Source organism: Carassius auratus, unplaced genomic scaffold, assembly GCF_003368295.1.
Source record: "Carassius auratus strain Wakin unplaced genomic scaffold, ASM336829v1 scaf_tig00217130, whole genome shotgun sequence".
Classification (NCBI taxonomy): domain Eukaryota; kingdom Metazoa; phylum Chordata; class Actinopteri; order Cypriniformes; family Cyprinidae; genus Carassius; species Carassius auratus.
The window spans coordinates 14789-36728 of record NW_020528909.1 but is presented as its reverse complement, the minus strand read 5'-3'; the positions used below and the strand labels follow the sequence as shown (position 1 = coordinate 36728).

The window sequence follows — 21940 nt, the reverse complement described above, 5'->3', positions numbered from 1 at the left end:
TTTAACAGTTTGTGAATTGAGGTGGCGATAATCGATGCACGGCCTCAAGCCTCCGTCCTTCTTGGCCACGAAGAAGAAGCTCGAAGCGGCAGGGGAAGTAGATGGTCGGATGAACTCCTGAGCGAGGGCTTCCTGTATATACTCCTCCATGGCCTTCTGCTCCGGGATGGACAGGGGATAGATTCGTCCTTTAGGAAGGGTTGCTCCAGGCAGGAGGTCAATGGCTCAGTCCCATGGCCTATGAGGTGGTAGCTTCGTTGCCAACCGCTTACTGAACACATCCTGGAACGCCCGATATTCAGGAGGGATGATATGATCCATCTTCGTGTCGGGGCTCTCCACTGATGTGGACTGGACCGGTAGGGAAGACTTCCTTAAGGGAGGACTGACCTTGGGGATTTTAGCTGGAGGAGTGATGCAGGTATGATGACAGGACACTCCCCATTTCAGGATCTCGCCAGTGGGCCAATGGATGTGAGGTTGGTGGAGGTTAAGCCAGGGGCGTCCCAGGATGATGTCTGCGGTGGATTCCTCCAGCACCATGAACGTGATGTCCTCTTTGTGCAGGAGTCCCACGCGGAGGATGATTGTGGGGGCGAAATAGTGGACACGACCCTTGCCCAGCGGCTTTCCCTGTATGGTGGTTACTTTGAGTTCGACAGGGCTTCGGTGATGTTTGGTGTTGAGACGAGTTAAGGTTTGCCGGTTGATGAAGTTCCCAGCCGAACCGGAGTCGATGAGGGCTTGTACTGAAACAGAAGAGCAAAGGTGTCTTAGGGTAACCCAGGTCTTAGTTAGATGAGCAGTTTGAGGAGGTATATGGATGGTACTCACCGCTGGGCGTGGAGGTCGAACTGGACAGGATGGTAAGAGGTGTCCATCTCCCCCACAATAGAGACATAGCCCGGCGTTGATCCTCCGCTGACGTTCCGATGCGGACAGATGGTGAGAGTCCACTTGCATGGGTTCAGGTGCTGGAGGAGCGACAGATGGTATAGCGGGCGGAGGAAGTACAGCGGGAGTGAGCAGATGACAGGCAGTGAGTCTCTGGGCAACTCGAATGGATTTCTGAATGAGATTCTCTAGTCCTAGTGAGTCTTCGTACACAACTATCAAACTTTGTATCTTGTCATTCAATCCGTGGCGATATGCTGTAATTAAGGCAGTTTCATTCCAGCCGCTGATGTAAGCGAGAGTACGGAAGCGTATGGCATAATCACTCACAGATTCATCTCTCTGTTGGTGAATGGTAAATAATTGGTCATGGACAGACAATGCAGAAGTTTGATGGCCAAAGACGGATTTTAACTGGGAACAGAAGTTAGTGACGGATCCAAGGGCAGGTGAGTTTGAGTCCCAGAGAGATTCAGCCCATTGGAGGGCCTTACCTGAGAGTAGGTTGATGATGAAGGCTACTCAACTGCGTTCGGAGGTGAATAAATGAGAGTTGGATTCCATATAGAGGGAACACTGTAGCAGGAACCCGCTGCAATCCTCCGCCGTGCTGCTGTATGTCGCTGGTTTGGCCATGGGACTCGCAGGGGCAACTGAAGAAGTGAACGGAGTTGTAGCGGTGTTTGAGTTGTTGACAGCCGGTGAAGAAGGGGGAGTTTGTTGCATCAGTGAGGACCGTACTGCGTGAACCAGTTGCGTGAAGGGATCCGCGGTGCAGTCCTCGCCCGTGTCCGAAGAGCTCTGCATGCGGTCTGGTCTTCTGTCAGACACAGACGAGGACACAGAGGATTCAGTGATAAGGTAGTTTAATGTGACTCAGAGGTTTCAGACACAGGTGAATCTTGACACGTAGACAGAACGGTGACAACACAACTTCCCTTATGGTGAACGGTGATCCAGATGGTGCTCAGATGAAGACGATGGGGACAGGAAGACTGACGAGGATGAAGAGGGTTCAAGAGCTCAGGTAGGTTTACTAATGGCTTTCAGGCAACAGAGGAGATCGGTGCAAGACCAGACGATGAGTGATGGTGACTGATGGCTTTATATGTGGTTCTGGTGATGATGCACAGGTGTTCAGAATTCGGGTGATTGGGGGACGAGTGGGTGTGGCGTAAGTGTCCGATACTGGGAGTGTAGAAGGTGTGGCTGTGACACATACGTGTGAATATATCAGACCAAAGGGACAATCCTTCTTGTCCTTCTTACTGCTGCTAACCAAGCTATGTGACGCCGCTTTGTTAACTCGGAGACCTGAGATCAAGGTGCGGTTTTCCAGCAGGAAAGCTGAAAAATCGCACTCCATTCAAAATTATTTTTCCATGCCGGTCATGAGTACGAGTATGGCAGTTAATTACACAACAAGCTTTTACCATTGTAACTTATTTTTAGCTGTAGAGAGCAAACAAAACAGTCTATTATCAATTCAATAAAGTACATTCAGCAGCGTCCGTGTCCCCAAGTCCCAGAATGCATTGCGTCGCTGACGTCACGTTCTCAGACTCTATAGACGCACAAAGTCATTTTCCCCGCTTATTTCCATTCTCTAGTCGCTCCACTCTCCAGTCCAGTGGGTGGCGCGAAAACACACGTGTCTGTTTGCCAAATACCATTAAACCTCAGAGGAAGATTAGTTTCACCGTGCGAAACAATTAATCACATCTTTATATCATGTAAGAAATATATATTAGAAAGGCAAGAGTTTAAGAATCAGCTACGGGGAAATAGGTATATTAGAATATAATGTAAATAATATAGTAACATATGGAAATAATGGCCAAGGACGGAGATATTTGTTTAATTTTCTGAGGAGAACTGGACTGGAAAGACGAGTTTAAATAAAAGTGAGTAAGCTAGAGTGAGACAACAAAACTAACGTGGAGGGAACATATAAAGTACACAGTGTGTAAATGTAAAAAGTGCTTAATGTAATGAGGTGTCTTGCAGGATTGGACTGGGGAGCAAGTTTTTCAGATCTGAAATATATTTATATTGCACTAATAAGGTCTAAATTAGATTATGGTTGTATTGTGTATGGGTCAGCAGCAAAATCTGTATTAACTGAATTGAATTTGATGTTGTGCAGACACAAGCTTTAAAGGGATACTCCACCATGTTTTCATATTAAACTATGTTTTTCCCTTAACTAAGACGAGTTGATACATACCTCTCTCGTCTCAGTGCATGCACTCAATCGCTTTGGCGCGCGGTGACACTTTGAAAGCACTTAGCTTAGCCCATTCATTCAATATGGGCTAAGCAGAGAAGCTTCCAAACACCTCCACGTTTTCCCTATTTAAATACAGTTACTCGCGTAGTGTAACTCGACCTAGGACGGTAACACAAAACAAAACGTTGCGCTTTTCTAAGCGTGTAAAATGGATAACTATATTGTGTGGCGGAATACCATGGCAAGTGCTTGTAAGCACTTCGTCTTGGCGCAGTAATATCTTCACTAGAGGGAGCGGGGACTGGTGAGAGGATTTTTCACGAGTGAAGATATTACTGTGCCAAGACGAAGTGCTTACAAGCACTTTATTCTCCAGGCTTCTGGTTCCTCGTGATTTATTCTCCAGGTTTCTGGTTCCTCGTGTTTTGCTCGTGCTGTGGTGTGGACTAACAAGCCAATCTGGACAATGGAAAATACAAAGGTGGACATAGAGCTGTTAATAATAAAAGGCTGCAGTAGGAGTACAGATATAGTCAGTGAATATTATACATATATGGACTATATGTACAAAGATAGTATTCAGATATTTACAGATGGATCAATGGATTTACAATCAGAGGAAACAGGATCTGCTGTATATATACCTAGTCATAATGTGGGATTAAACAAAAGAACATCTGACAGCTTAAGTGTGTATACAGTCGAGTTGTATGCAATATTACTAGCATTAGAATGGACTGAACAATCCGGATGGGACAAAATTTTTATATGTAGTGATTCTGTTTCTGCCCTTATGAGCATAAAGTCTGGTGTGACTAGCAACCATCAAAAATTACTTTATGAGATTTTAATTACAAACTCAAGAATAAGTAGACAGGGGAAAAACATTACATATTTATGGGTACCAGCACATGTGGGCATTCAGGGAAATGAGAAAGTAGACCGACTGGCAAAAGAAGCAACAAAAAAAAAAGGAAATATTGATGTCAAAATTAAATTATCAAAATCAGAAGAGTTTAGTGTGGAAAAAGATAATGGAAAAATGGCAGCAACAGTGGGATAATGAAATCAAAGGGAGACATCTGTACATGATACAAAATAGGATAGGTATGGAAAGTAAGAAAGGGGGGAATAGGAAGGAACAAGTCATAATGAACAGACTGAGGATTGGACATTGCAAGTTAAACAAAACTCTTCATATTATAGGAAAACACCCAACAGGATTATGTGATGAATGTCAGGAGGAGGAAACAATTAATCACATCTTTATATCATGCAAGAAATATATTTTAGAAAGGCAAGAGTTTAAGAATCAGCTACTGGAAATAGGTATATTAGAAAATAATGTAAATAATATAGTAACATATGGAAATAATGACCAAGGACGGAGATATTTGTTTAATTTTCTAAGGAGAACTGGACTGGAAAGACGAGTTTAAATAAAAGTGAGTAAGCTAGAGTGAGACAACAAAACTAACGTGGAGGGAACATATAAAGTACACAGTGTGTAAATGTAAAAAAGTGCTTAATGTAATGAGGTGTCTTGCAGGATTGGACTGGGGAGCAAGTTTTTCAGATCTGAAATATATTTATATTGCACTAATAAGGTCTAAATTAGATTATGGTTGTATTGTGTATGGGTCAGCAGCAAAATCTGTATTAACTGAATTGAATTTGATGTTGTGCAGACACAAGCTTTAAAGGGATACTCCACCATGTTTTCATATTAAACTATGTTTTTCCCTTAACTAAGACGAGTTGATACATACCTCTCTCGTCTCAGTGCATGCACTCAATCGCTTTGGCGCGCGGTGACACTTTGAAAGCACTTAGCTTAGCCCATTCATTCAATATGGGCTAAGCAGAGAAGCTTCCAAACACCTCCACGTTTTCCCTATTTAAATACAGTTACTCGCGTAGTGTAACTCGACCTAGGACGGTAACACAAAACAAAACGTTGCGCTTTTCTAAGCGTGTAAAATGGATAACTATATTGTGTGGCGGAATACCATGGCAAGTGCTTGTAAGCACTTCGTCTTGGCGCAGTAATATCTTCACTAGAGGGAGCGGGGACTGGTGAGAGGATTTTTCACGAGTGAAGATATTACTGTGCCAAGACGAAGTGCTTACAAGCACTTTATTCTCCAGGCTTCTGGTTCCTCGTGATTTATTCTCCAGGTTTCTGGTTCCTCGTGTTTTGCTCGTGCTGTGGTGTGGACTAACAAGCCAATCTGGACAATGGAAAATACAAAGGTGGACATAGAGCTGTTAATAATAAAAGGCTGCAGTAGGAGTACAGATATAGTCAGTGAATATTATACATATATGGACTATATGTACAAAGATAGTATTCAGATATTTACAGATGGATCAATGGATTTACAATCAGAGGAAACAGGATCTGCTGTATATATACCTAGTCATAATGTGGGATTAAACAAAAGAACATCTGACAGCTTAAGTGTGTATACAGTCGAGTTGTATGCAATATTACTAGCATTAGAATGGACTGAACAATCCGGATGGGACAAAATTTTTATATGTAGTGATTCTGTTTCTGCCCTTATGAGCATAAAGTCTGGTGTGACTAGCAACCATCAAAAATTACTTTATGAGATTTTAATTACAAACTCAAGAATAAGTAGACAGGGGAAAAACATTACATATTTATGGGTACCAGCACATGTGGGCATTCAGGGAAATGAGAAAGTAGACCGACTGGCAAAAGAAGCAACAAAAAAAAAAGGAAATATTGATGTCAAAATTAAATTATCAAAATCAGAAGAGTTTAGTGTGGAAAAAGATAATGGAAAAATGGCAGCAACAGTGGGATAATGAAATCAAAGGGAGACATCTGTACATGATACAAAATAGGATAGGTATGGAAAGTAAGAAAGGGGGGAATAGGAAGGAACAAGTCATAATGAACAGACTGAGGATTGGACATTGCAAGTTAAACAAAACTCTTCATATTATAGGAAAACACCCAACAGGATTATGTGATGAATGTCAGGAGGAGGAAACAATTAATCACATCTTTATATCATGCAAGAAATATATTTTAGAAAGGCAAGAGTTTAAGAATCAGCTACTGGAAATAGGTATATTAGAAAATAATGTAAATAATATAGTAACATATGGAAATAATGACCAAGGACGGAGATATTTGTTTAATTTTCTAAGGAGAACTGGACTGGAAAGACGAGTTTAAATAAAAGTGAGTAAGCTAGAGTGAGACAACAGATGGCAGTAATGCAGCACTATGGATGCCAACTGCCATAAAAATCCAATGAAGAAGAAGTAGTTTCACCGTGCTCTGTTTTATTTGGCTGTAGTGCTGTTTTGTTATGAAATGTTAGAAATGTTGTTTCTGTAAATAGAGAAATACAGTTTTTGAATCAGGTCAATAAATACCTAATATTCTTCATCCTCACAGTCGTGACTAAGGTTTAAAGCAAGCAGGAATATCATCTGAACTGAGATCTGCTGCTGTGAAGATTATGTTTTTTTAAAGAGGAGAGTGAAGAGAACACGAGTGAACCAGAAACCTGGAGAATAAAACACGAAGAACCAGAAACCTGGAGAATAAAACACGAGGAACCAGAAACCTGGAGAATAAAACAAGAGGAACCAGAAACCTGGAGAATAAAACAGGAGGAACCAGAAACCTGGAGAATAAAACAGGAGGAACCAGAAACCTGGAGAATAAAACAGGAGGAACCAGAAACCTGGAGAATAAAACAGGATCAAGGAGGTTGGTGTTTATTCTTCACTCATCTTTAATGACTGTTTGCCTACAAAAGATGGAATGAACAAAGAAAAGCTTAAACATTTAATGAAACTGATGCCTAGGTCTAGGTAATGCCTAGAAATCTATTTTTTTTTTTTTCACTCAGCTGTTTTTGTCAGTTTTGCAACATGCAAATTATTGTTTATTATGTTAAAATAAAGCAGCTGATTTAGAGAGAGAGAGCGAGAGAGGGAGAGGGAGAGATGGTCAGAATTATTGGCACCTCTTCATCAGTTTGACAGCAGGTGCTGCAAATGCTCACAACCGAATAAATAATTTTATTTGCTGCGTGTTTCTTTGTTTGGCTGTGTTTCAGTATTTGCAGTGCATCTGTTGTCAAATTGATGAAGTTGTTTTTCTTAGTTTGCAGGTGTTTTTTATTTAATTTTACATCCCATTTCTTTATTTAGTTGCACTGTGAGTATTAAAAATTGTTAATATTTAGGCTGGCTTGATAAAATTCAAATCTAGACACACTGAAGCCCATTAGACTCAATCAGACTTCCCGTCTATGTACTATTTCTAACCCATTCAAACTATGTGTTTTTTGTTTGTTTGTTTTTTATATCACGATTCACAATTTTATTACAATTCTTTGTCATGTTGGTTTTACGATTTTGCGAATTGTCTGAGCATTACAGACAAACTCATTTCCCTATTATAAAGACAGTCTTTGTAACAAAAAAAAGAAGCAGATATTTAGGCCAAAGAGGGCGAAGATAAAAATCTTTGTTCTAATTTTTTTATAACAAAGATAAAAGAATGACAAAGATACACATTACAACTACACATAATATACAAATAAAACAAACCATGCTTTATTTTCAGGTACAATAGCTTTATTTAGCAGGAGCATTCAAGAAATTGAATGAACAAATATAAAAATAAAACACTATATAAACTGATTCCTAAAGCAACTGTATAAAATTTCTTCCATCAAGAGCAGTGAGTGATTTTTCTCTTTGTGTTTTGTTTTATTAATGTTAAATGAATACAAATTAAAAAATTAAACCATTTACTCACTCAAAGGTGTTTTTAAACCTGAATGAGTTTCTTTCTTCTTCTGAACATAAATGCTATTTTTGAGGAATGTGGAAAACCAAACAGTTGAGTATTTTTTGCTACTATCAAATTCAATGTGGACCAGCAACTGTTTGCTTACCCATATTCTTTGGGAAATGGGACATTGACCTTTAAAAAGACAGAAGGAAAGGAGTAATAAGGGAGGAGGATTGCAGAGAGGCAAACTCACAGAAATATCTGATAGAGATCATGATATAATCTTACAATAACCAACTTCAGTTTACATGAAAACCTTGTGTTTTTTAAAGTGACATGACATTCAGCCAAGTATGGTGACCCATACTCAGAATTTGTGCTCTGCATTTAAACCATCCGAAGTGCACACACACAGAGCAGTGAACACACACACACACACACACCCGGAGCAGTGGGCAGCCATTTATGCTGCGGCGCCCGGGGAGCAGTTTTGTGGTTCGGTGCCTTGCTCAAGGGCACCTAAGTCGTGGTATTGAAGGTGGAGAGAGAACTGTTCATGCACTATCCCCACCCACAATTCCTGCCGGCCCGGGACTCTAACTCACAACCTTTCGATTGGGAGTTTGACTCTAACCATTAGGCCACGACTTCTTTTTAAAGTATTAGTTAAAGTGCAAGAGATAACTTAGTTTAATAATCAGGCGCTGTTTGACAGACTTTATCACGCTTCGGGTGTATGCAGCGCTCAGAAAAAGCACAATGTCAGGACCAGCGTGCTGCCTGGCATTCGCTAGAATTGACCTGTCGACTGTGTCTTCTCCTCCTATGCGGGTTCGGGTTTGAACCTCTGCACCGCTGTCGGCCAATGAGGATTGCACTCTACATTTGGCTCTGATTAATGCTAGATTGCTAGCTAACAATACTTTTTTACTTTATTCTTTTTTTACTTCATGTTAGCTGGATTTCATGTTTTTGGCAGAAACCTGGCTTAATAACCCAGTGTGCCTGTAGCTTTCTCTATTTCACGTTTTATCACGTGATAGAAAGTCTAAGGCCTTCTCAAGCCGAAGGGCAAACTCATCTAATCTGCGGCCTATTATGCATCAAACTAAGATTGATGTAAAGACACCAAGCACTGCCATCAAGTTAGCACTTTTAAACATGCAATCACTAAAAATAAATCATTTCTAATCAATGACTTTATAACCACAAACAATCTGGATTTTATGTTTCTAAATGAAACATGGCTTGAAGACAGCTGCAGTGCAACAGTCCTCAATGAAGCAGCCCCTCCTAACTTCACGTACATGAGTGTTTGCAGGACTGTTAGGAGAGGTGGGGGTGTAGCTGCTATATTTAAAGATGTCTATCAATGCAAGCAAGTGTCATTTGGTCAGTACTTGTCTTTGAATATCTAGGGATTGTGCTGAAAGGTGCTCCACGCATTCTGTTTATTATTATTTACAGGCCTCCAAAATACTCTCCAGCCTTTGTTGAAGAGGTCACAGAAATGTTATCAATGATTTCCTCAGAGTTTGACTGTTTTGCAATTGCAGGGGATTTTAATATTCACATAGATAATGCAGAAAACAAAACTACAAAAGAAATGATAACGGTTCTAAACACTTTTGACCTGATTCAGCACGTGCATGGACCCAAACACAAAGGTGGACACACTCTAGACTTAATCATCAGTAGGGGTCTAAACATTTCATCCATTGTTATTAAGGACGTAGCACTATCTGATCACTTCTGTATTTTCTTTGATATATTGATCTCTGCTACCACTGAATCTAGATCTGTCTCTGTCAGAAGGAGATGCATAAACGAGAACACAAGTGTACTATTTATGGAGGCTATATCTTTAACACCAAGCATTTCTGCAGACTCCTTGATTCCTTCAACTCAAAAGTTAAGAATGTTATTGATGATATTGCACCAATAATAGTCAGTAAGAAAACAAACAGACAGAAATCAGTTTGGAGAAGATCAACAGCAGTTCAAACTATGAAAAGACAATGCAGTAAAGCAGAGCGGATGTGGAGGAAGACGAAACTTGAAATTCACTATAGCATCTATAAAGACATCCTTCATCCTTTTAATGTGAAACTAGCCACAGCTAGACAGAATTTCTTCTCAAACCTTATAAACAGTAACTTAAATAACACTCGTACTCTTTTTGCCACTGTTGAGAGACTGACAAACCCCCCAAGTCAGATTCCCAATGATATGCTATCAGACAGCAAATGCAATGAGTTTGCTTCCTTCTTTTCTGAGAAGATCATAAATATCAGGAAGGCGATTAGCACATCCTCAAGTAATGCAGAGGTCAGACAGATTCGGCCAAAATATCAAAAAGATACTATGTCTATTTTTAAAACAATTGATAGCAACATTTTGGAAGACATAGTGCAGCACCTAAAATCGTCAACCTGCTGTCTTGACACACTTCCCACATCTTTTTTCAAAAGTGTGCTTAACTGCTTAGAAGCAGATCTCTTAGAAGTGGTGAATGCCTCACTTCTTTCTGGGACATTTCCAAACTCCCTAAAAACTGCAGTTGTAAAGCCCCTCCTGAAAAAGAGCAATCTTGATAACACAATTTTGAGCAATTTTAGACCAATATCTAATCTTCCTTTTATAGGCAAAATTATAGAAAAGGTAGTTTTTAATCAGCTGAACAAATACTTAAACTCAAATGGATACCTGGACAATTTTCAATCTGGTTTTCGACCGCATCACAGCACAGAGACAGCACTCATTAAGATAATAAATGATATTCGCTTAAATTGTGACTGGCAAAATATCGGTGCTGGTATTGCTAGATCTCAGTGCTGCGTTTGACACTGTCGATCATAACATACTACTAGAGAGACTGGAAAACTGGGTCGGGCTTTCTGGGATGGTACTCAAATGGTTCAGATCATACTTAGAAGGGAGAGGCTATTATGTGAGTATAGGAGAGCATAAGTCTAAGTGGACGTCCATGACATGCGGAGTCCCACAAGGGTCAATTCTTGCACCGCTCTTGTTTAGCCTGTATATGCTTCCACTAAGTCAAATAATGAGAAAGAACCAAATTGCCTACCACAGCTATGTTGATGATACCCAGATTTACCTAGCCTTATCTCCAAATGACTACAGCCCCATTAGCCGCATTTCCACTGTCGGGCCAGTGCGAGCCAGGGCTTAAAGCGGGCCGGGCGGGGCTCATAGCCCCGGGCCAGTAGCACGAGGCCAGAATAGCGCAGGGTTTCCACATTGGAGCTTGAAGCACCGCTGCGCATCACTAAAACACGCCCTTTACACGCCTCTCAGAACAATGTCATGCAACCTCATCATTTCACCATCAAAGAGAAGTTATCAGAAAACTAAGAAATAAGTCACTGGAACATGTGCGATCACAAAACGAACATGATAAAAGAGGCCGTTTGTTTGCATGCTTTGTTATATATTCAAATTCAAAAGCATCGTTGTTTTAACTATAGAATTTATTTAATTTATCAGGACTCAAAATTAATCACACATAAATACACTTATTTCTATTTTATTAATTTTTAACACTTATGAAAATAGCCTGCTTATTCAGTCTAGACTGTTTCTGTTTATTTGAAGCCACAGTACCCGTCATATTTAGAATGAGTGATAATATCTCTATTTTTATAAAAGCTCCCGAACAAAAAACATTATTAGGCTATATTCTTTTATGATAGGCAACGTGAGATAAACTCTCGAGACGAGGCTTGTGACAGATAATATAAGTTACTTAATAAATACACGATTGTGATAGAGCAGTGGTTCCCAACCTTTTTCAACTCGCGGCCCACACAACCAAACACATATGTTTGCGCGGCCCACTTCAAAAAAATTAACTGACCCCGCTATTGTTGGGTTAATAACTTAGTACTCCGAAGCTAGATTTTAAACTGTATTTATTGAATAAACTAGGGCTATGCGATATGGACAAAAAAAAAAAAAAAAAAACTATCGCAATTTTTTTTTTTATCAATTTTGCAATTGTGACACACATCGATATGCTTTTACAGTCATAAATGCATTCAGGATTAATTTGAAACATATTTCCAAAAGAAAACCAATCAGAGCTTTATCAAAAAGTCATCTCTAGAACAGACATAAGTCAAAATTATCACTATAGTGAAAATGTAAAATCCTCATGTGTTCATATGTTCATGTGATAGACATGAATTATCGCACGTTTTTATTTCTAGCCTTTTACCGCAGTGAGAACGCTCTGATCCGTCAACATTGGCTCAGAAAAAAGGCGCATCACAGACAGTGTGTGAACCTGGAGTTAGGCATATGCCCAGTCTCTGTTCTCGCGCTAGGCGCAATGCATTCTGATGGGATCAGATACGGGAGGTCAGGGCCGCGGAAAATTGTGGTATAAAGCGATTTAGAAATCGCGCACGCTCAAATCGTGATTTTAGGACGTTTTCTTTTAATCGCACAGCCCTAGAATGGACTGGAAATGAACAGAAAATAATTGGCGGCCCACCTGCAATACCACCGCGGACCACAGGTTGAAAACCACTGTGATAGAGAATAAGAAGCTGATGTCTGATTTCTTCAAGCTGTCATATATTTACTATGGTAACATGTTTAGCGTGCATATCTTTTTCATCGCTTATAAATATTTCTGCCTTATTTAGTGATTATAATCCACATTGGATCAAGTTATTTCAAACACTCGCTGCTGACTGAAAGAGAGTTTTGAGCTTGATTTATTTAAAAAAGTGTTTAATGCTGGTGTTAAAGCTGTTATCTTTCTGAAATGATCCACAGTGCAGACTCGCTATTTTTATAAAAGCTCCCAAACAAAAATCATTATTATATTTTGATGATATGCAACGTGGAGCTAAACTCTTGAAACGAGACGACAGATAAAATGTTACTTAATAAATACACAATTGTGATAGAGAATAAGAAGCTGACGTCTGATTTCTCCAAGCGGTCATATTTACTATGGTAACGTTATGTTTAGCGTGCATGGTCTTTTACATCGCTTATAAATATTTCTGCCTTGTTTAGTGATTATAATCCACATCGGATCAAGTTATTTCAAACACTTGCTGCTAACTAAGAGTGAGTTTTGAGCTCAACTTATTTTAAAACGTCTTTAATGGGGGTGTTAAAGCTGTTATCTTTCTGAAATGATCCGCGCTGACGCTCTGTAGACGCTGAGAAACTCCGCCTTTGTTCATAACCCCTCCTCTAGCCCCAGCTGGCCCGCTTTGGCCCAAGGTTTTCGTCGGGCCAAAAAACCCTGGCCGTTGGCCCCGAGGAAGCCCGGCGAGGCACGATCAAGCCCCGGAAGTGACAGTGGAAACGCGACTGGCCCTGGCACGCACTAGCACGCCCGGTCTTAGCTCGATAGTGGAAACACGGCTACTGATGTTAACGCCGAGGAACTTGAAGCTGCTTACCCGCTCCACAATTATGTCCTCACCTGATGCAACAAATGGCTCATTTTTAATGGGTTTTATTTATTTTGTTTCATCGTGACGAGAGATCAGTGGAAAATTATTTAAATATAAAAAAAACATACATACAGTCTGTGAGTCAGAACAGCCGGCATTGTAGTCTTCTCTCCCAGGTTCAGGAAACAGTCCTCCATAAAATACGCTGCATACATCTGAATATTTGGGTTGAACGGTTCTGGAACAGTGTTGTAAATACAATTTAATCACAGATTTCTAGCCTTGTCTTTTTTTGGAAGACCAAAGAAAGTAGTTTCGCAGTGTCACACACCACGGCCTTGAGAACGGCGCAGCTGGTGAATTCGACGAAGGAGCTTGCGGCAACCTCATGTGACAACCCTGGGCAAGACTCCGCTTCAAAGTAGTCTCACTTTCACAACCAATCACACAACGTCTCCATGACATGGAATAAAAGTTACACCTTATTAAAGACAACGGAAACAGTGCAGTCAAACGTGTGCTACAAAGTCAGTGCTGTACTACAATTAAATATATATAAAAAGTGGCAGAGCAAGAACACATCTGCTGCAGTTTTAGATTTAGTTTGTTGTAACAGAAACAATCTTTAGAGAAACTGAATAATAGAGCAGCAAATAATAAGGAATAGTTTTTTTCAACAAAATGTGTTTGTGTAGTTGATCAAATATTTAACATTTGTCATTATAGAAATGTGATTTGTGTCTATAATGCTTTAAAAATATATTTTGAAGATCAATGTATCTCACTCATGAAAAGTTTCAGGAAGGGTAACATTTTGAAAATGACATCAAAAGGAGAAAACAAATTAATAGAAATTGTCTGTTAGACCAGGGTTGACTTTTATGTACTTTCACATTTCTGTTCTTTTATTTTAGAGTTTAATGAAGAAATTTGTGAAGATGGGGAGAAAGATCATGTCAAAACTGGAGAAAAACCTTTGAGTTGCTCTCAAACCAAACAGAAAGATTTGAAGAAAAGAAGAGCTAAGAAATCTTTCACCTGCACTCAGTGTGGAAAGAGTTTGAAAAGAAAAAATAGTTTTGATGTTCACATGAGAATTCACACTGGAGAGAAACAGTACAAGTGTTCACACTGTTACAAAAGATTTAATCAGTCAACACATCTGAAAACACACGAGAGGATCCACACTGGAGAGAAACCGTACACATGTGATCAGTGCGGGAAGAGTTTTGCACGAAGAGGAACCCTTATGACCCATATGAAAATTCATACAGGAGAGAAACCGTACACATGTGATCAATGTGGAAAGAGTTTAAAGTGCAAATATAGTCTTGAGCGTCACATGATTGTTCATACTGGAGAGAAACCATACACATGTGATCAGTGTGGGAGGAATTTTGCATTGAAAGGAATCCTTATAACACATATGAGAATTCATACAGGAGAGAAACTGTACACTTGTGATCAATGTGGGAAGAGTTTGATTAGCAAATGTAGTCTTCAGATTCACATGAGAGTTCACACTGGTGAGAAACTGTACACTTGTGATCAGTGCGGGAAGAGTTTCTCACACTCAGCAAACCTTAAGAGACACATGAACATCCACACTGGTGAGAAACTGTACTCGTGTGATCAATGTAGCAAAAGATTTTTGAGGGCTTCAGACATAAAGCAGCACCTGAAAGTTCATACAAAGGAGAAACCACATTCATGTAATTGTTGTAGAAAGAGTTTTTCACGTCTACAACATTTGAAAGAACATCAGAAAATACATGCTGCTGTGAGAGAGTACATGTGCTTGGAGTGTGAAAAGACTTTTACTACAGCAAAGTGTTTAAAACTGCACCAGAGGATTCACACTGGAGAAAAACCTTTCAAGTGTTCACACTGTGATACGAGATTCAGTCATCCAGGAAATCTGAAAAGACATGAGAGGATTCACACTGGAGAGAAACCGTATCACTGCACTGAATGTGAGAAGTGTTTCAGTCGTCCATCTGCTCTAAACAATCATACAAAAAACTATCACAGTAAGTATTCAAGAAACGGCTGGAATTCTGATCAAATAAAAGATGTAGTTCCTCCCCAGATAACTGTCAAAACATTTTATTATTTTGTTTTTTTTTAATACACTGTTTTTAAACTGTCATGTAGCTTTGCAACTGATCCTTCTCTGCCTCTCTTGTAAGAAGGGATGGGTACCAGAAAACGGTATTTAATGAAAAAAAGAATAACATTAAAGAGCTGGACTGATGTGCAGTATCGTGAGAATTGTAATAACATTTACATTTAATGATTTGCAGACGCTTTTATCAAAAGGGACTTACAAATGAGAAAAACAGAAGAAAATCCGATCAACAAGAGAACAACAACTACAGTATACAAGTGCCATGACAAGTCTAAGTCTAGTACAGAACATATAGCCAGGATTTTTTGTTGTTGTTTTTTGTTTTTTTTTGTATAAGAATATGAAAGACAAGAAAAGTTAAGTGCTAGTATTAGTGCTGGCGAAGAAGATGAGTCTTTAGATGTTTTTTTGAAAATGAGTAAAGACTCCGCTGTATGAATTGAGATTGGGAGGTCATTCCACCAGCTGGACACAGTCCAGGAAAACGTCAGTGAGAGTGTTTTTAACCTCTTTGGGATGGCACCACAAGGCGTTGTTCACTTGCAGAGAGCAAAATTCTGGAGGGCACATAAGATTGAACTAGTGAGGTATGTTGGTGCCGTGCCAGTGGTCATCTTGTAGGAAAGCCTCAGTACCTTGAATTTGATATGAGCAGCTACTGGTAGCCAGTGTAAACTAAGGAGTAGAGGAGTATTATGAGCTTTTTTGGCACATTGAAGACAGCCCTCGCTGCTGCATTCTGGGTCAAGAAGTTGGGCGGCTGGCTCTGACAAGGAGGGCCTAATCTTCCTAATGTTGTATAAGGCAAATCTGCAGGACTTGGTCATTGTAGCAATATGGTCTGTGAAGCGTAACTCATGATCCATCACAACTCCTAGGTTTCTTGCTGTCCTGGAAGGAGTTATGGTTGATGAACCCAGCTGTATAGAGTAGTTGTGATGAAACTTTGGGTTAGCTGGAACCACCAGCAGTTCTGTTTTAGTAGTAAGGTTGAGCTGAAGGTGATAGCCATTCATTCAGCTAGAAATGTCACTCAGACTGGCTGAAGAATAAGCGGGTCATCTGGTTGGAATGAGAAGTAGAGTTGAGTGTCTTCAACGTAGCGGTGATTAGAAAAGCCATGCTTCTGAATGACAGATCCTAATGACGTCATGTAGATGGAGAAGAGAAGTGGTCCAAGTACTGAGCCTTGAGGAACCACAGTAGCAAGTTGTTGTGACTTAGAAACATCACCCGTCCAAGACACCCTGAAGGATCTATCAAAGAGGTAGGACTTAAGCTTTACTGACAAGACACGCATGATAATCGCATGCGATTAATCGTGCAGCCCTATTCCAGCGAGAAGAACGGAGTTGATAATGTTAGTAATTGAAGGTATGATTGAAGAAGAAATGGCTTGAAGGAGATGAGTGGGGATCAGATCAAATGGACAAGTAGTAGGATGATTGGACAGGATAAGTTTGGAAACGTCCATCTCTGAGAGTGGAGAGGAGGAGGAAAGAGAGGAGAGACTGATATACACTATGGTTGGTAGAGTTTCTTGATTTATGCATGTAAATGAGGTCCAGTTGGTTGCCTGATTTGTAAGTCCCTGTAGTAGACACTCGCTTGAGATCAAATGAGGACTGCAGAGTGTTGAAGTCAGCTGCCTGAGGTTTATCTAGGTGGATGTTGAAGTCACCAAGCAGTACCAGATGAGTACCATCTTCAGGAAAGTTTGATAGCAGCACATCCAACTCCTCCAAGAATTTTCCCAATTGACCTGAGGGACGTTAAATGACCACAAAGTGGATTTTAACAGGGTGGGTTACAGTAATGGCATGTGATTCAAATGAACCATTACCTGTAGGTGATGGCTCAAGATCAAATTTCCATTCTTTCGATATAAGGAAACCAGTACCTCCACCCCTCCCAGTTGTACGAGGAGTGTGGGAACAAGTGAAATTAGTGGAGAGGGGTGCGGGAGTGGCAGTGTCCTCAGGTTTGATCCAAGTCTCAGTCAGTGCCATGAGGTTGAGACTAGAATGAGTAGCAATAGAAGAAATGAAGTCTGCTTTGTTAACAGCAGACTGGCAGTTCCAGAGACCAACTGGAACAGAGAGCGTAGTAGTAGAGGTCAGAGGGACAGGCCATATATTTGTCAGATAGGCCTTCCTTCGATGTATATTTCATGCTCTCCGAGTGTTAGTAGTGATAGTAGAGATCTGAAAGCACATAGTGGCTACAAGTGACCTTAATAAGTATTTGAGAACAAGCTATAAAAAAATTAAAGGGGAGAAAAGCAAATCTCATGTGCCTTTTCGTTTTCCTTGCTCGGTGGAGTCACGCAGGTAGAGTCGATGGTCCTTACACTCTTATATCTCAACGATACCCAGGGCTCGAGTTGAGGGGGGATGGCAAAAAAAAAAATGACAAAAGCATCTCCTCAGTAAAATATTATAGAAACTGTGCCTTAAACAAAAATTGTACCACACTGATTTTTTTTTTTTGTTTACAGCAAAGTGTTTAAAACCGCATGAGAGGATTCACACTAGAGAGAAACCTTATAAGTGTTCACACTGTGACCAGAAATTCAGTCATTCATCAAATCTGAAAAGACATGAGAGGATTCACACTGGAGAGAAACCGTATCACTGCACTGAATGTGGGAAATGTTTCAATCGTTCATCTGCTCTACACAGTCATACAAAAACAATCATAGTAAGTATTCAAGATACAGTTGAAATTCTGATCAAATCAAAGATGGAGTTCCTCATCAAAAAACTGTCAAAACATTTTATTATTGTGCTTTTTTTTTATTTGTTGTTGTTTTTAAAAATACAAATTATTGTTCCACTTAAGATGTATTTAAAAAATGCAGATGCAAGATATACTGTCATGTAGCTTTGCAACTGATCTTTATTTGCTTCTCTTGTAAGAAGGGATGGGTTAAAGAAGACAACAGAAGATATTACTTTTATTCTTGATTTACAATTAAAGAAATTCCCCTAACGTAATGTTATTTTACTTTGTGTTACTGTGAGGTGATATGAGAGCTGACATTATCAAGTATGTCACAGACTTTGCAACAAACAAACAAAAACATGTCTTATTCAAAGTCCAAAGGCATTCATTGCGCAATTAAGTTTATTAGATTGCAGTTAGAAAGGCCTTATAATTCAAGCAATGAAAGAAAAAAATACCCATGTATGAGTTATTTTTATATTCATTGCACAAGCAATGTATTTTTCTGAATATCAGCAGAAGTGCGCGAGAGCAAATGTGCTATTATTACTTTGTTACAGTGCATAGGAACACAGTGTTTTGTTTCAGTTTTTGAATGAATCAAGTGAGCCCAGTGATTCAGTGGTCCTTTCAGATGGATTCACTTGTTTTTGGGAAGTCGTGGCCTAATGGTTAGATAGTTGGACTCGTAACCCAAAGGTTACGGGTTCGAGTTTTGTAGTGGAAGGGATCGTGGGTGGGAGAAGTGAATTTACAGTGCTCTCTCCACCCTCAATACCAAGACTGAGGTGCCCTTGAGCAACTGAACCTCCAACTGCTCCCTGGACACCGCAGCAAAAAAAGGCTTCCCACTGCTCTTGGTCTGTGTTCACTGCTGTGTTTAATTTAGATGGGATACATTTGTATTGCTGTTACTGTGGCAACTGACAACAGCACAGGTTAACCCTCTGCACACGTTTTTATGTTTAGTTATATTTTAAAAAATTCAATTCAGTCAGGCAAGATGGCAGATAGCAGCGGCGGCACATATTATATCCACATTCTGATTGGTCAGATCACCTGTCAGTCATGCTCCCTGTGAATGGTCAATTGCATAGTTAATCAAACATTTTTAAAGGGTTCATTCACCCAAAAAGAATCCTAGGTTTATATGATTTTCTTCTTTCAGATGAGTTATATTAAAAAATGTCCTTGCTATCTAAGCTTTATCAGTGCAGTCAGCATTTGAACAGTCCACAAATAAAGCATGCACATTCATAATAATTCATCGCTCACACAGTTCTGGTGGGTGAATAATCTCATTAGTAAATGCATGTATTTTTATAAGAAAAATATCCATATTTCAAACAAACTGTTTTCTCTCACTTCCATTGTCTGTCATTTGCGGAAGCTGTTCTGGCAGATGACGGAGCACGTATGCACAGTGCACGAACCTCTGAGATATGCTAGTCTTGAGAGTTTTGTTTATAGGAGCAAAGGAAGCAAAGTTTCTTTACTTAAGCAAAGGAAAAACAGTCTACTCTTGTTTATATCTAAATCCTCTGACATTTTTTTTTTTTTTTTTGCAAATCCTCAGTTTGTACTTCCAATTCGTGAATGGCGTTTTGTTTTGTTCTCCCTCTACATCCGTCACTAATCACGCAAAGCATGTCAGGGATCTGGAAGAAGGATCCATTAGCACAGTGATCCTCAAACCTGGCTCGCAAGATCCAGATCTCCTGAAGAGTTTAGCTCTAATGCTAATCAAACACACCTGAGTTTGCTAATCATTGTCTTCAGGGTCATGAGAAATCCAGAGGTAGGTTTGTCTGATTAGGGTTGGAGCTAAACTCTGCAAGAAATTGGATATCACGAGCCAGATTTGAGTATCACTGCATTAGCAGATTGAGTGATGTGGGTTTATTGACAAAACAGACTGGTACAAGAGGGTAGTGAGGTTCACAGGTGATACAACATCAGGAACACAGTAAACTAAGAAGCAGCAAGGGAAGACCACTGGAACAGTCTCTGACAGCAATAGACGGCCATCCATCAATTATGAATATTAGGCCGCAAACATGAGGTGTGAGCAGTCTCGAGAGCGAATGGGGGAATGGCGGGTGTTTTTTTTTTTGGGGGGTGTTTTTTTTTTTGAGCAACTGGAATGGTGCCCCCCTGGGAGTTGCTGCTTATACCGACCGGTGGTACTGCTGTAATAATTTTGTTGTTGTTATTAAAACTAAAACTTTAAAATGCATTATATAAAAACAATGAGGCAATAATGATTGGTTAATAAAACTGTTAAATATGTGTAGGCTAATACAAAATAATTTATGTACATAACATGTAATTGCTGCTTACAGGAGGATCAGATCTTTGTTTGGGCTATTTGCCAAAACATTTAATTCAAATATTCACTTAATCTTTCATTTTTTCATTTTCAAACCTTTTTGCTACAGATGACACGGCCTCTAATTTCTTTAACAAAACAAAAAAAAAAAAAACGTGGACATCACAGTCCTTACACCAATAAACTATGGTTTTATCATAGTAAAACTTTTTTGTAAACTTCTTTTGCATGATTTCTGAATGCTTGAGACTATAAAATAAATTAGAGTCATAATAAAGTTATAGCCATTGGTATATGTCGAGAGTTACAATAAATTGTGTAAATAATACAAATTATTAATTTATGAACATTTTATTTTATTAATGTTCTATTTTCACTCCTATAGTATTTTTTTTTTTTTTTTTTCATATTTGAGGAAGGGGGGCACAACAAAACAATCCTGCTTAGGGCACCCATTTGGACAGCAGCGGCCCTGTTACATCAGGGTTCACTTCTATTTTCACATTTCTCCGCTTTTTTACAAGATACTGAAAATAAACCATTTATTTTTTACCTTTATTTCAGAGTTGATTGAAGAAAACGAGGAGAATCAAGAATTAAGTGAAGCTGAGGAGAAAGATCAAGTCAAAACTGAAGAAAAACTTGAGTTGCTCTCAAACCAAACAGAAATATTTAAAGAAAAGAAGAGCCAAGAAATCTTTCATCTGCACTCAGTGTGGAAAGAGTTTGACAAGCAAAACGAGTCTTGAGCATCACATGAGAGTTCACACTGGTGAGAAACTGTACACTTGTGATCAGTGTGGGAAAACATTTTAGTGGGCTTCAGACCTGAAGAATCACTGAGAGTTCATACAAAGGACAAGTCACATTCATGTCATTTGTGTGGAAAGAGTTTTTTTTTTGTTTCTACAAAATTTGAAATTACATAAGAAAATACATACTGGTGTAAGAGAGTACATGTGTTTTGAGTGTAAATTTTTTTTTACTTTTTAACAAATCATGCCACTGTGCTGCGTCTGGAACGTGTTTCAAATATCCATCTGCTCTACACAGACGTAGCCTACAAAAAACATTCACATCAAGGCCCCATAAACAAAGATGCATTTAGCTGTGTTCATCCAGACGGATCAAGCATTTTGGGAGCCCGAAACCGCAATTGTATTTTTTTAAACCAGATCCCAGAGTGGATAAATCTCAAATTGACACCTGATCTTTTTCGTGTGTACAGTATGTGTATATTTTCTCAAACGGTGTTATCATCACCATACGTCTTTACCCATGGTGTTGATGAGCCCTAAGTAGATCGTCTTCAGATCCAGCACTTTCAGATCTGAGACGTCAACAAATGTGAAACAAGAATGCACTGAGCAAGAAAATATACAGTATTCAGATTTCAGAATAAATCCGT

The 21940-nt window shown here is 39.4% G+C and overlaps 1 protein-coding gene across 1 annotated transcript in view; it reads left to right on the top strand.

Moving 5' to 3' along the window:
• The window catches only part of LOC113100044 (zinc finger protein 665-like), a 35799-nt gene extending 14406 nt beyond the window's left edge, over window positions 1-21393 (top strand). Inside the window, exons 3-5 of the mRNA XM_026264914.1 lie at window positions 14383-15381; window positions 17977-18179; window positions 21097-21393. Of these exons, the coding sequence (XP_026120699.1) occupies window positions 14383-15381; window positions 17977-18179; window positions 21097-21102 (1208 nt within the window). The 3' untranslated portion in view covers window positions 21103-21393. The remainder of the gene's footprint in view (window positions 1-14382; window positions 15382-17976; window positions 18180-21096) is intronic.
• The last annotated feature ends 547 nt before the right edge of the window (window positions 21394-21940 follow it).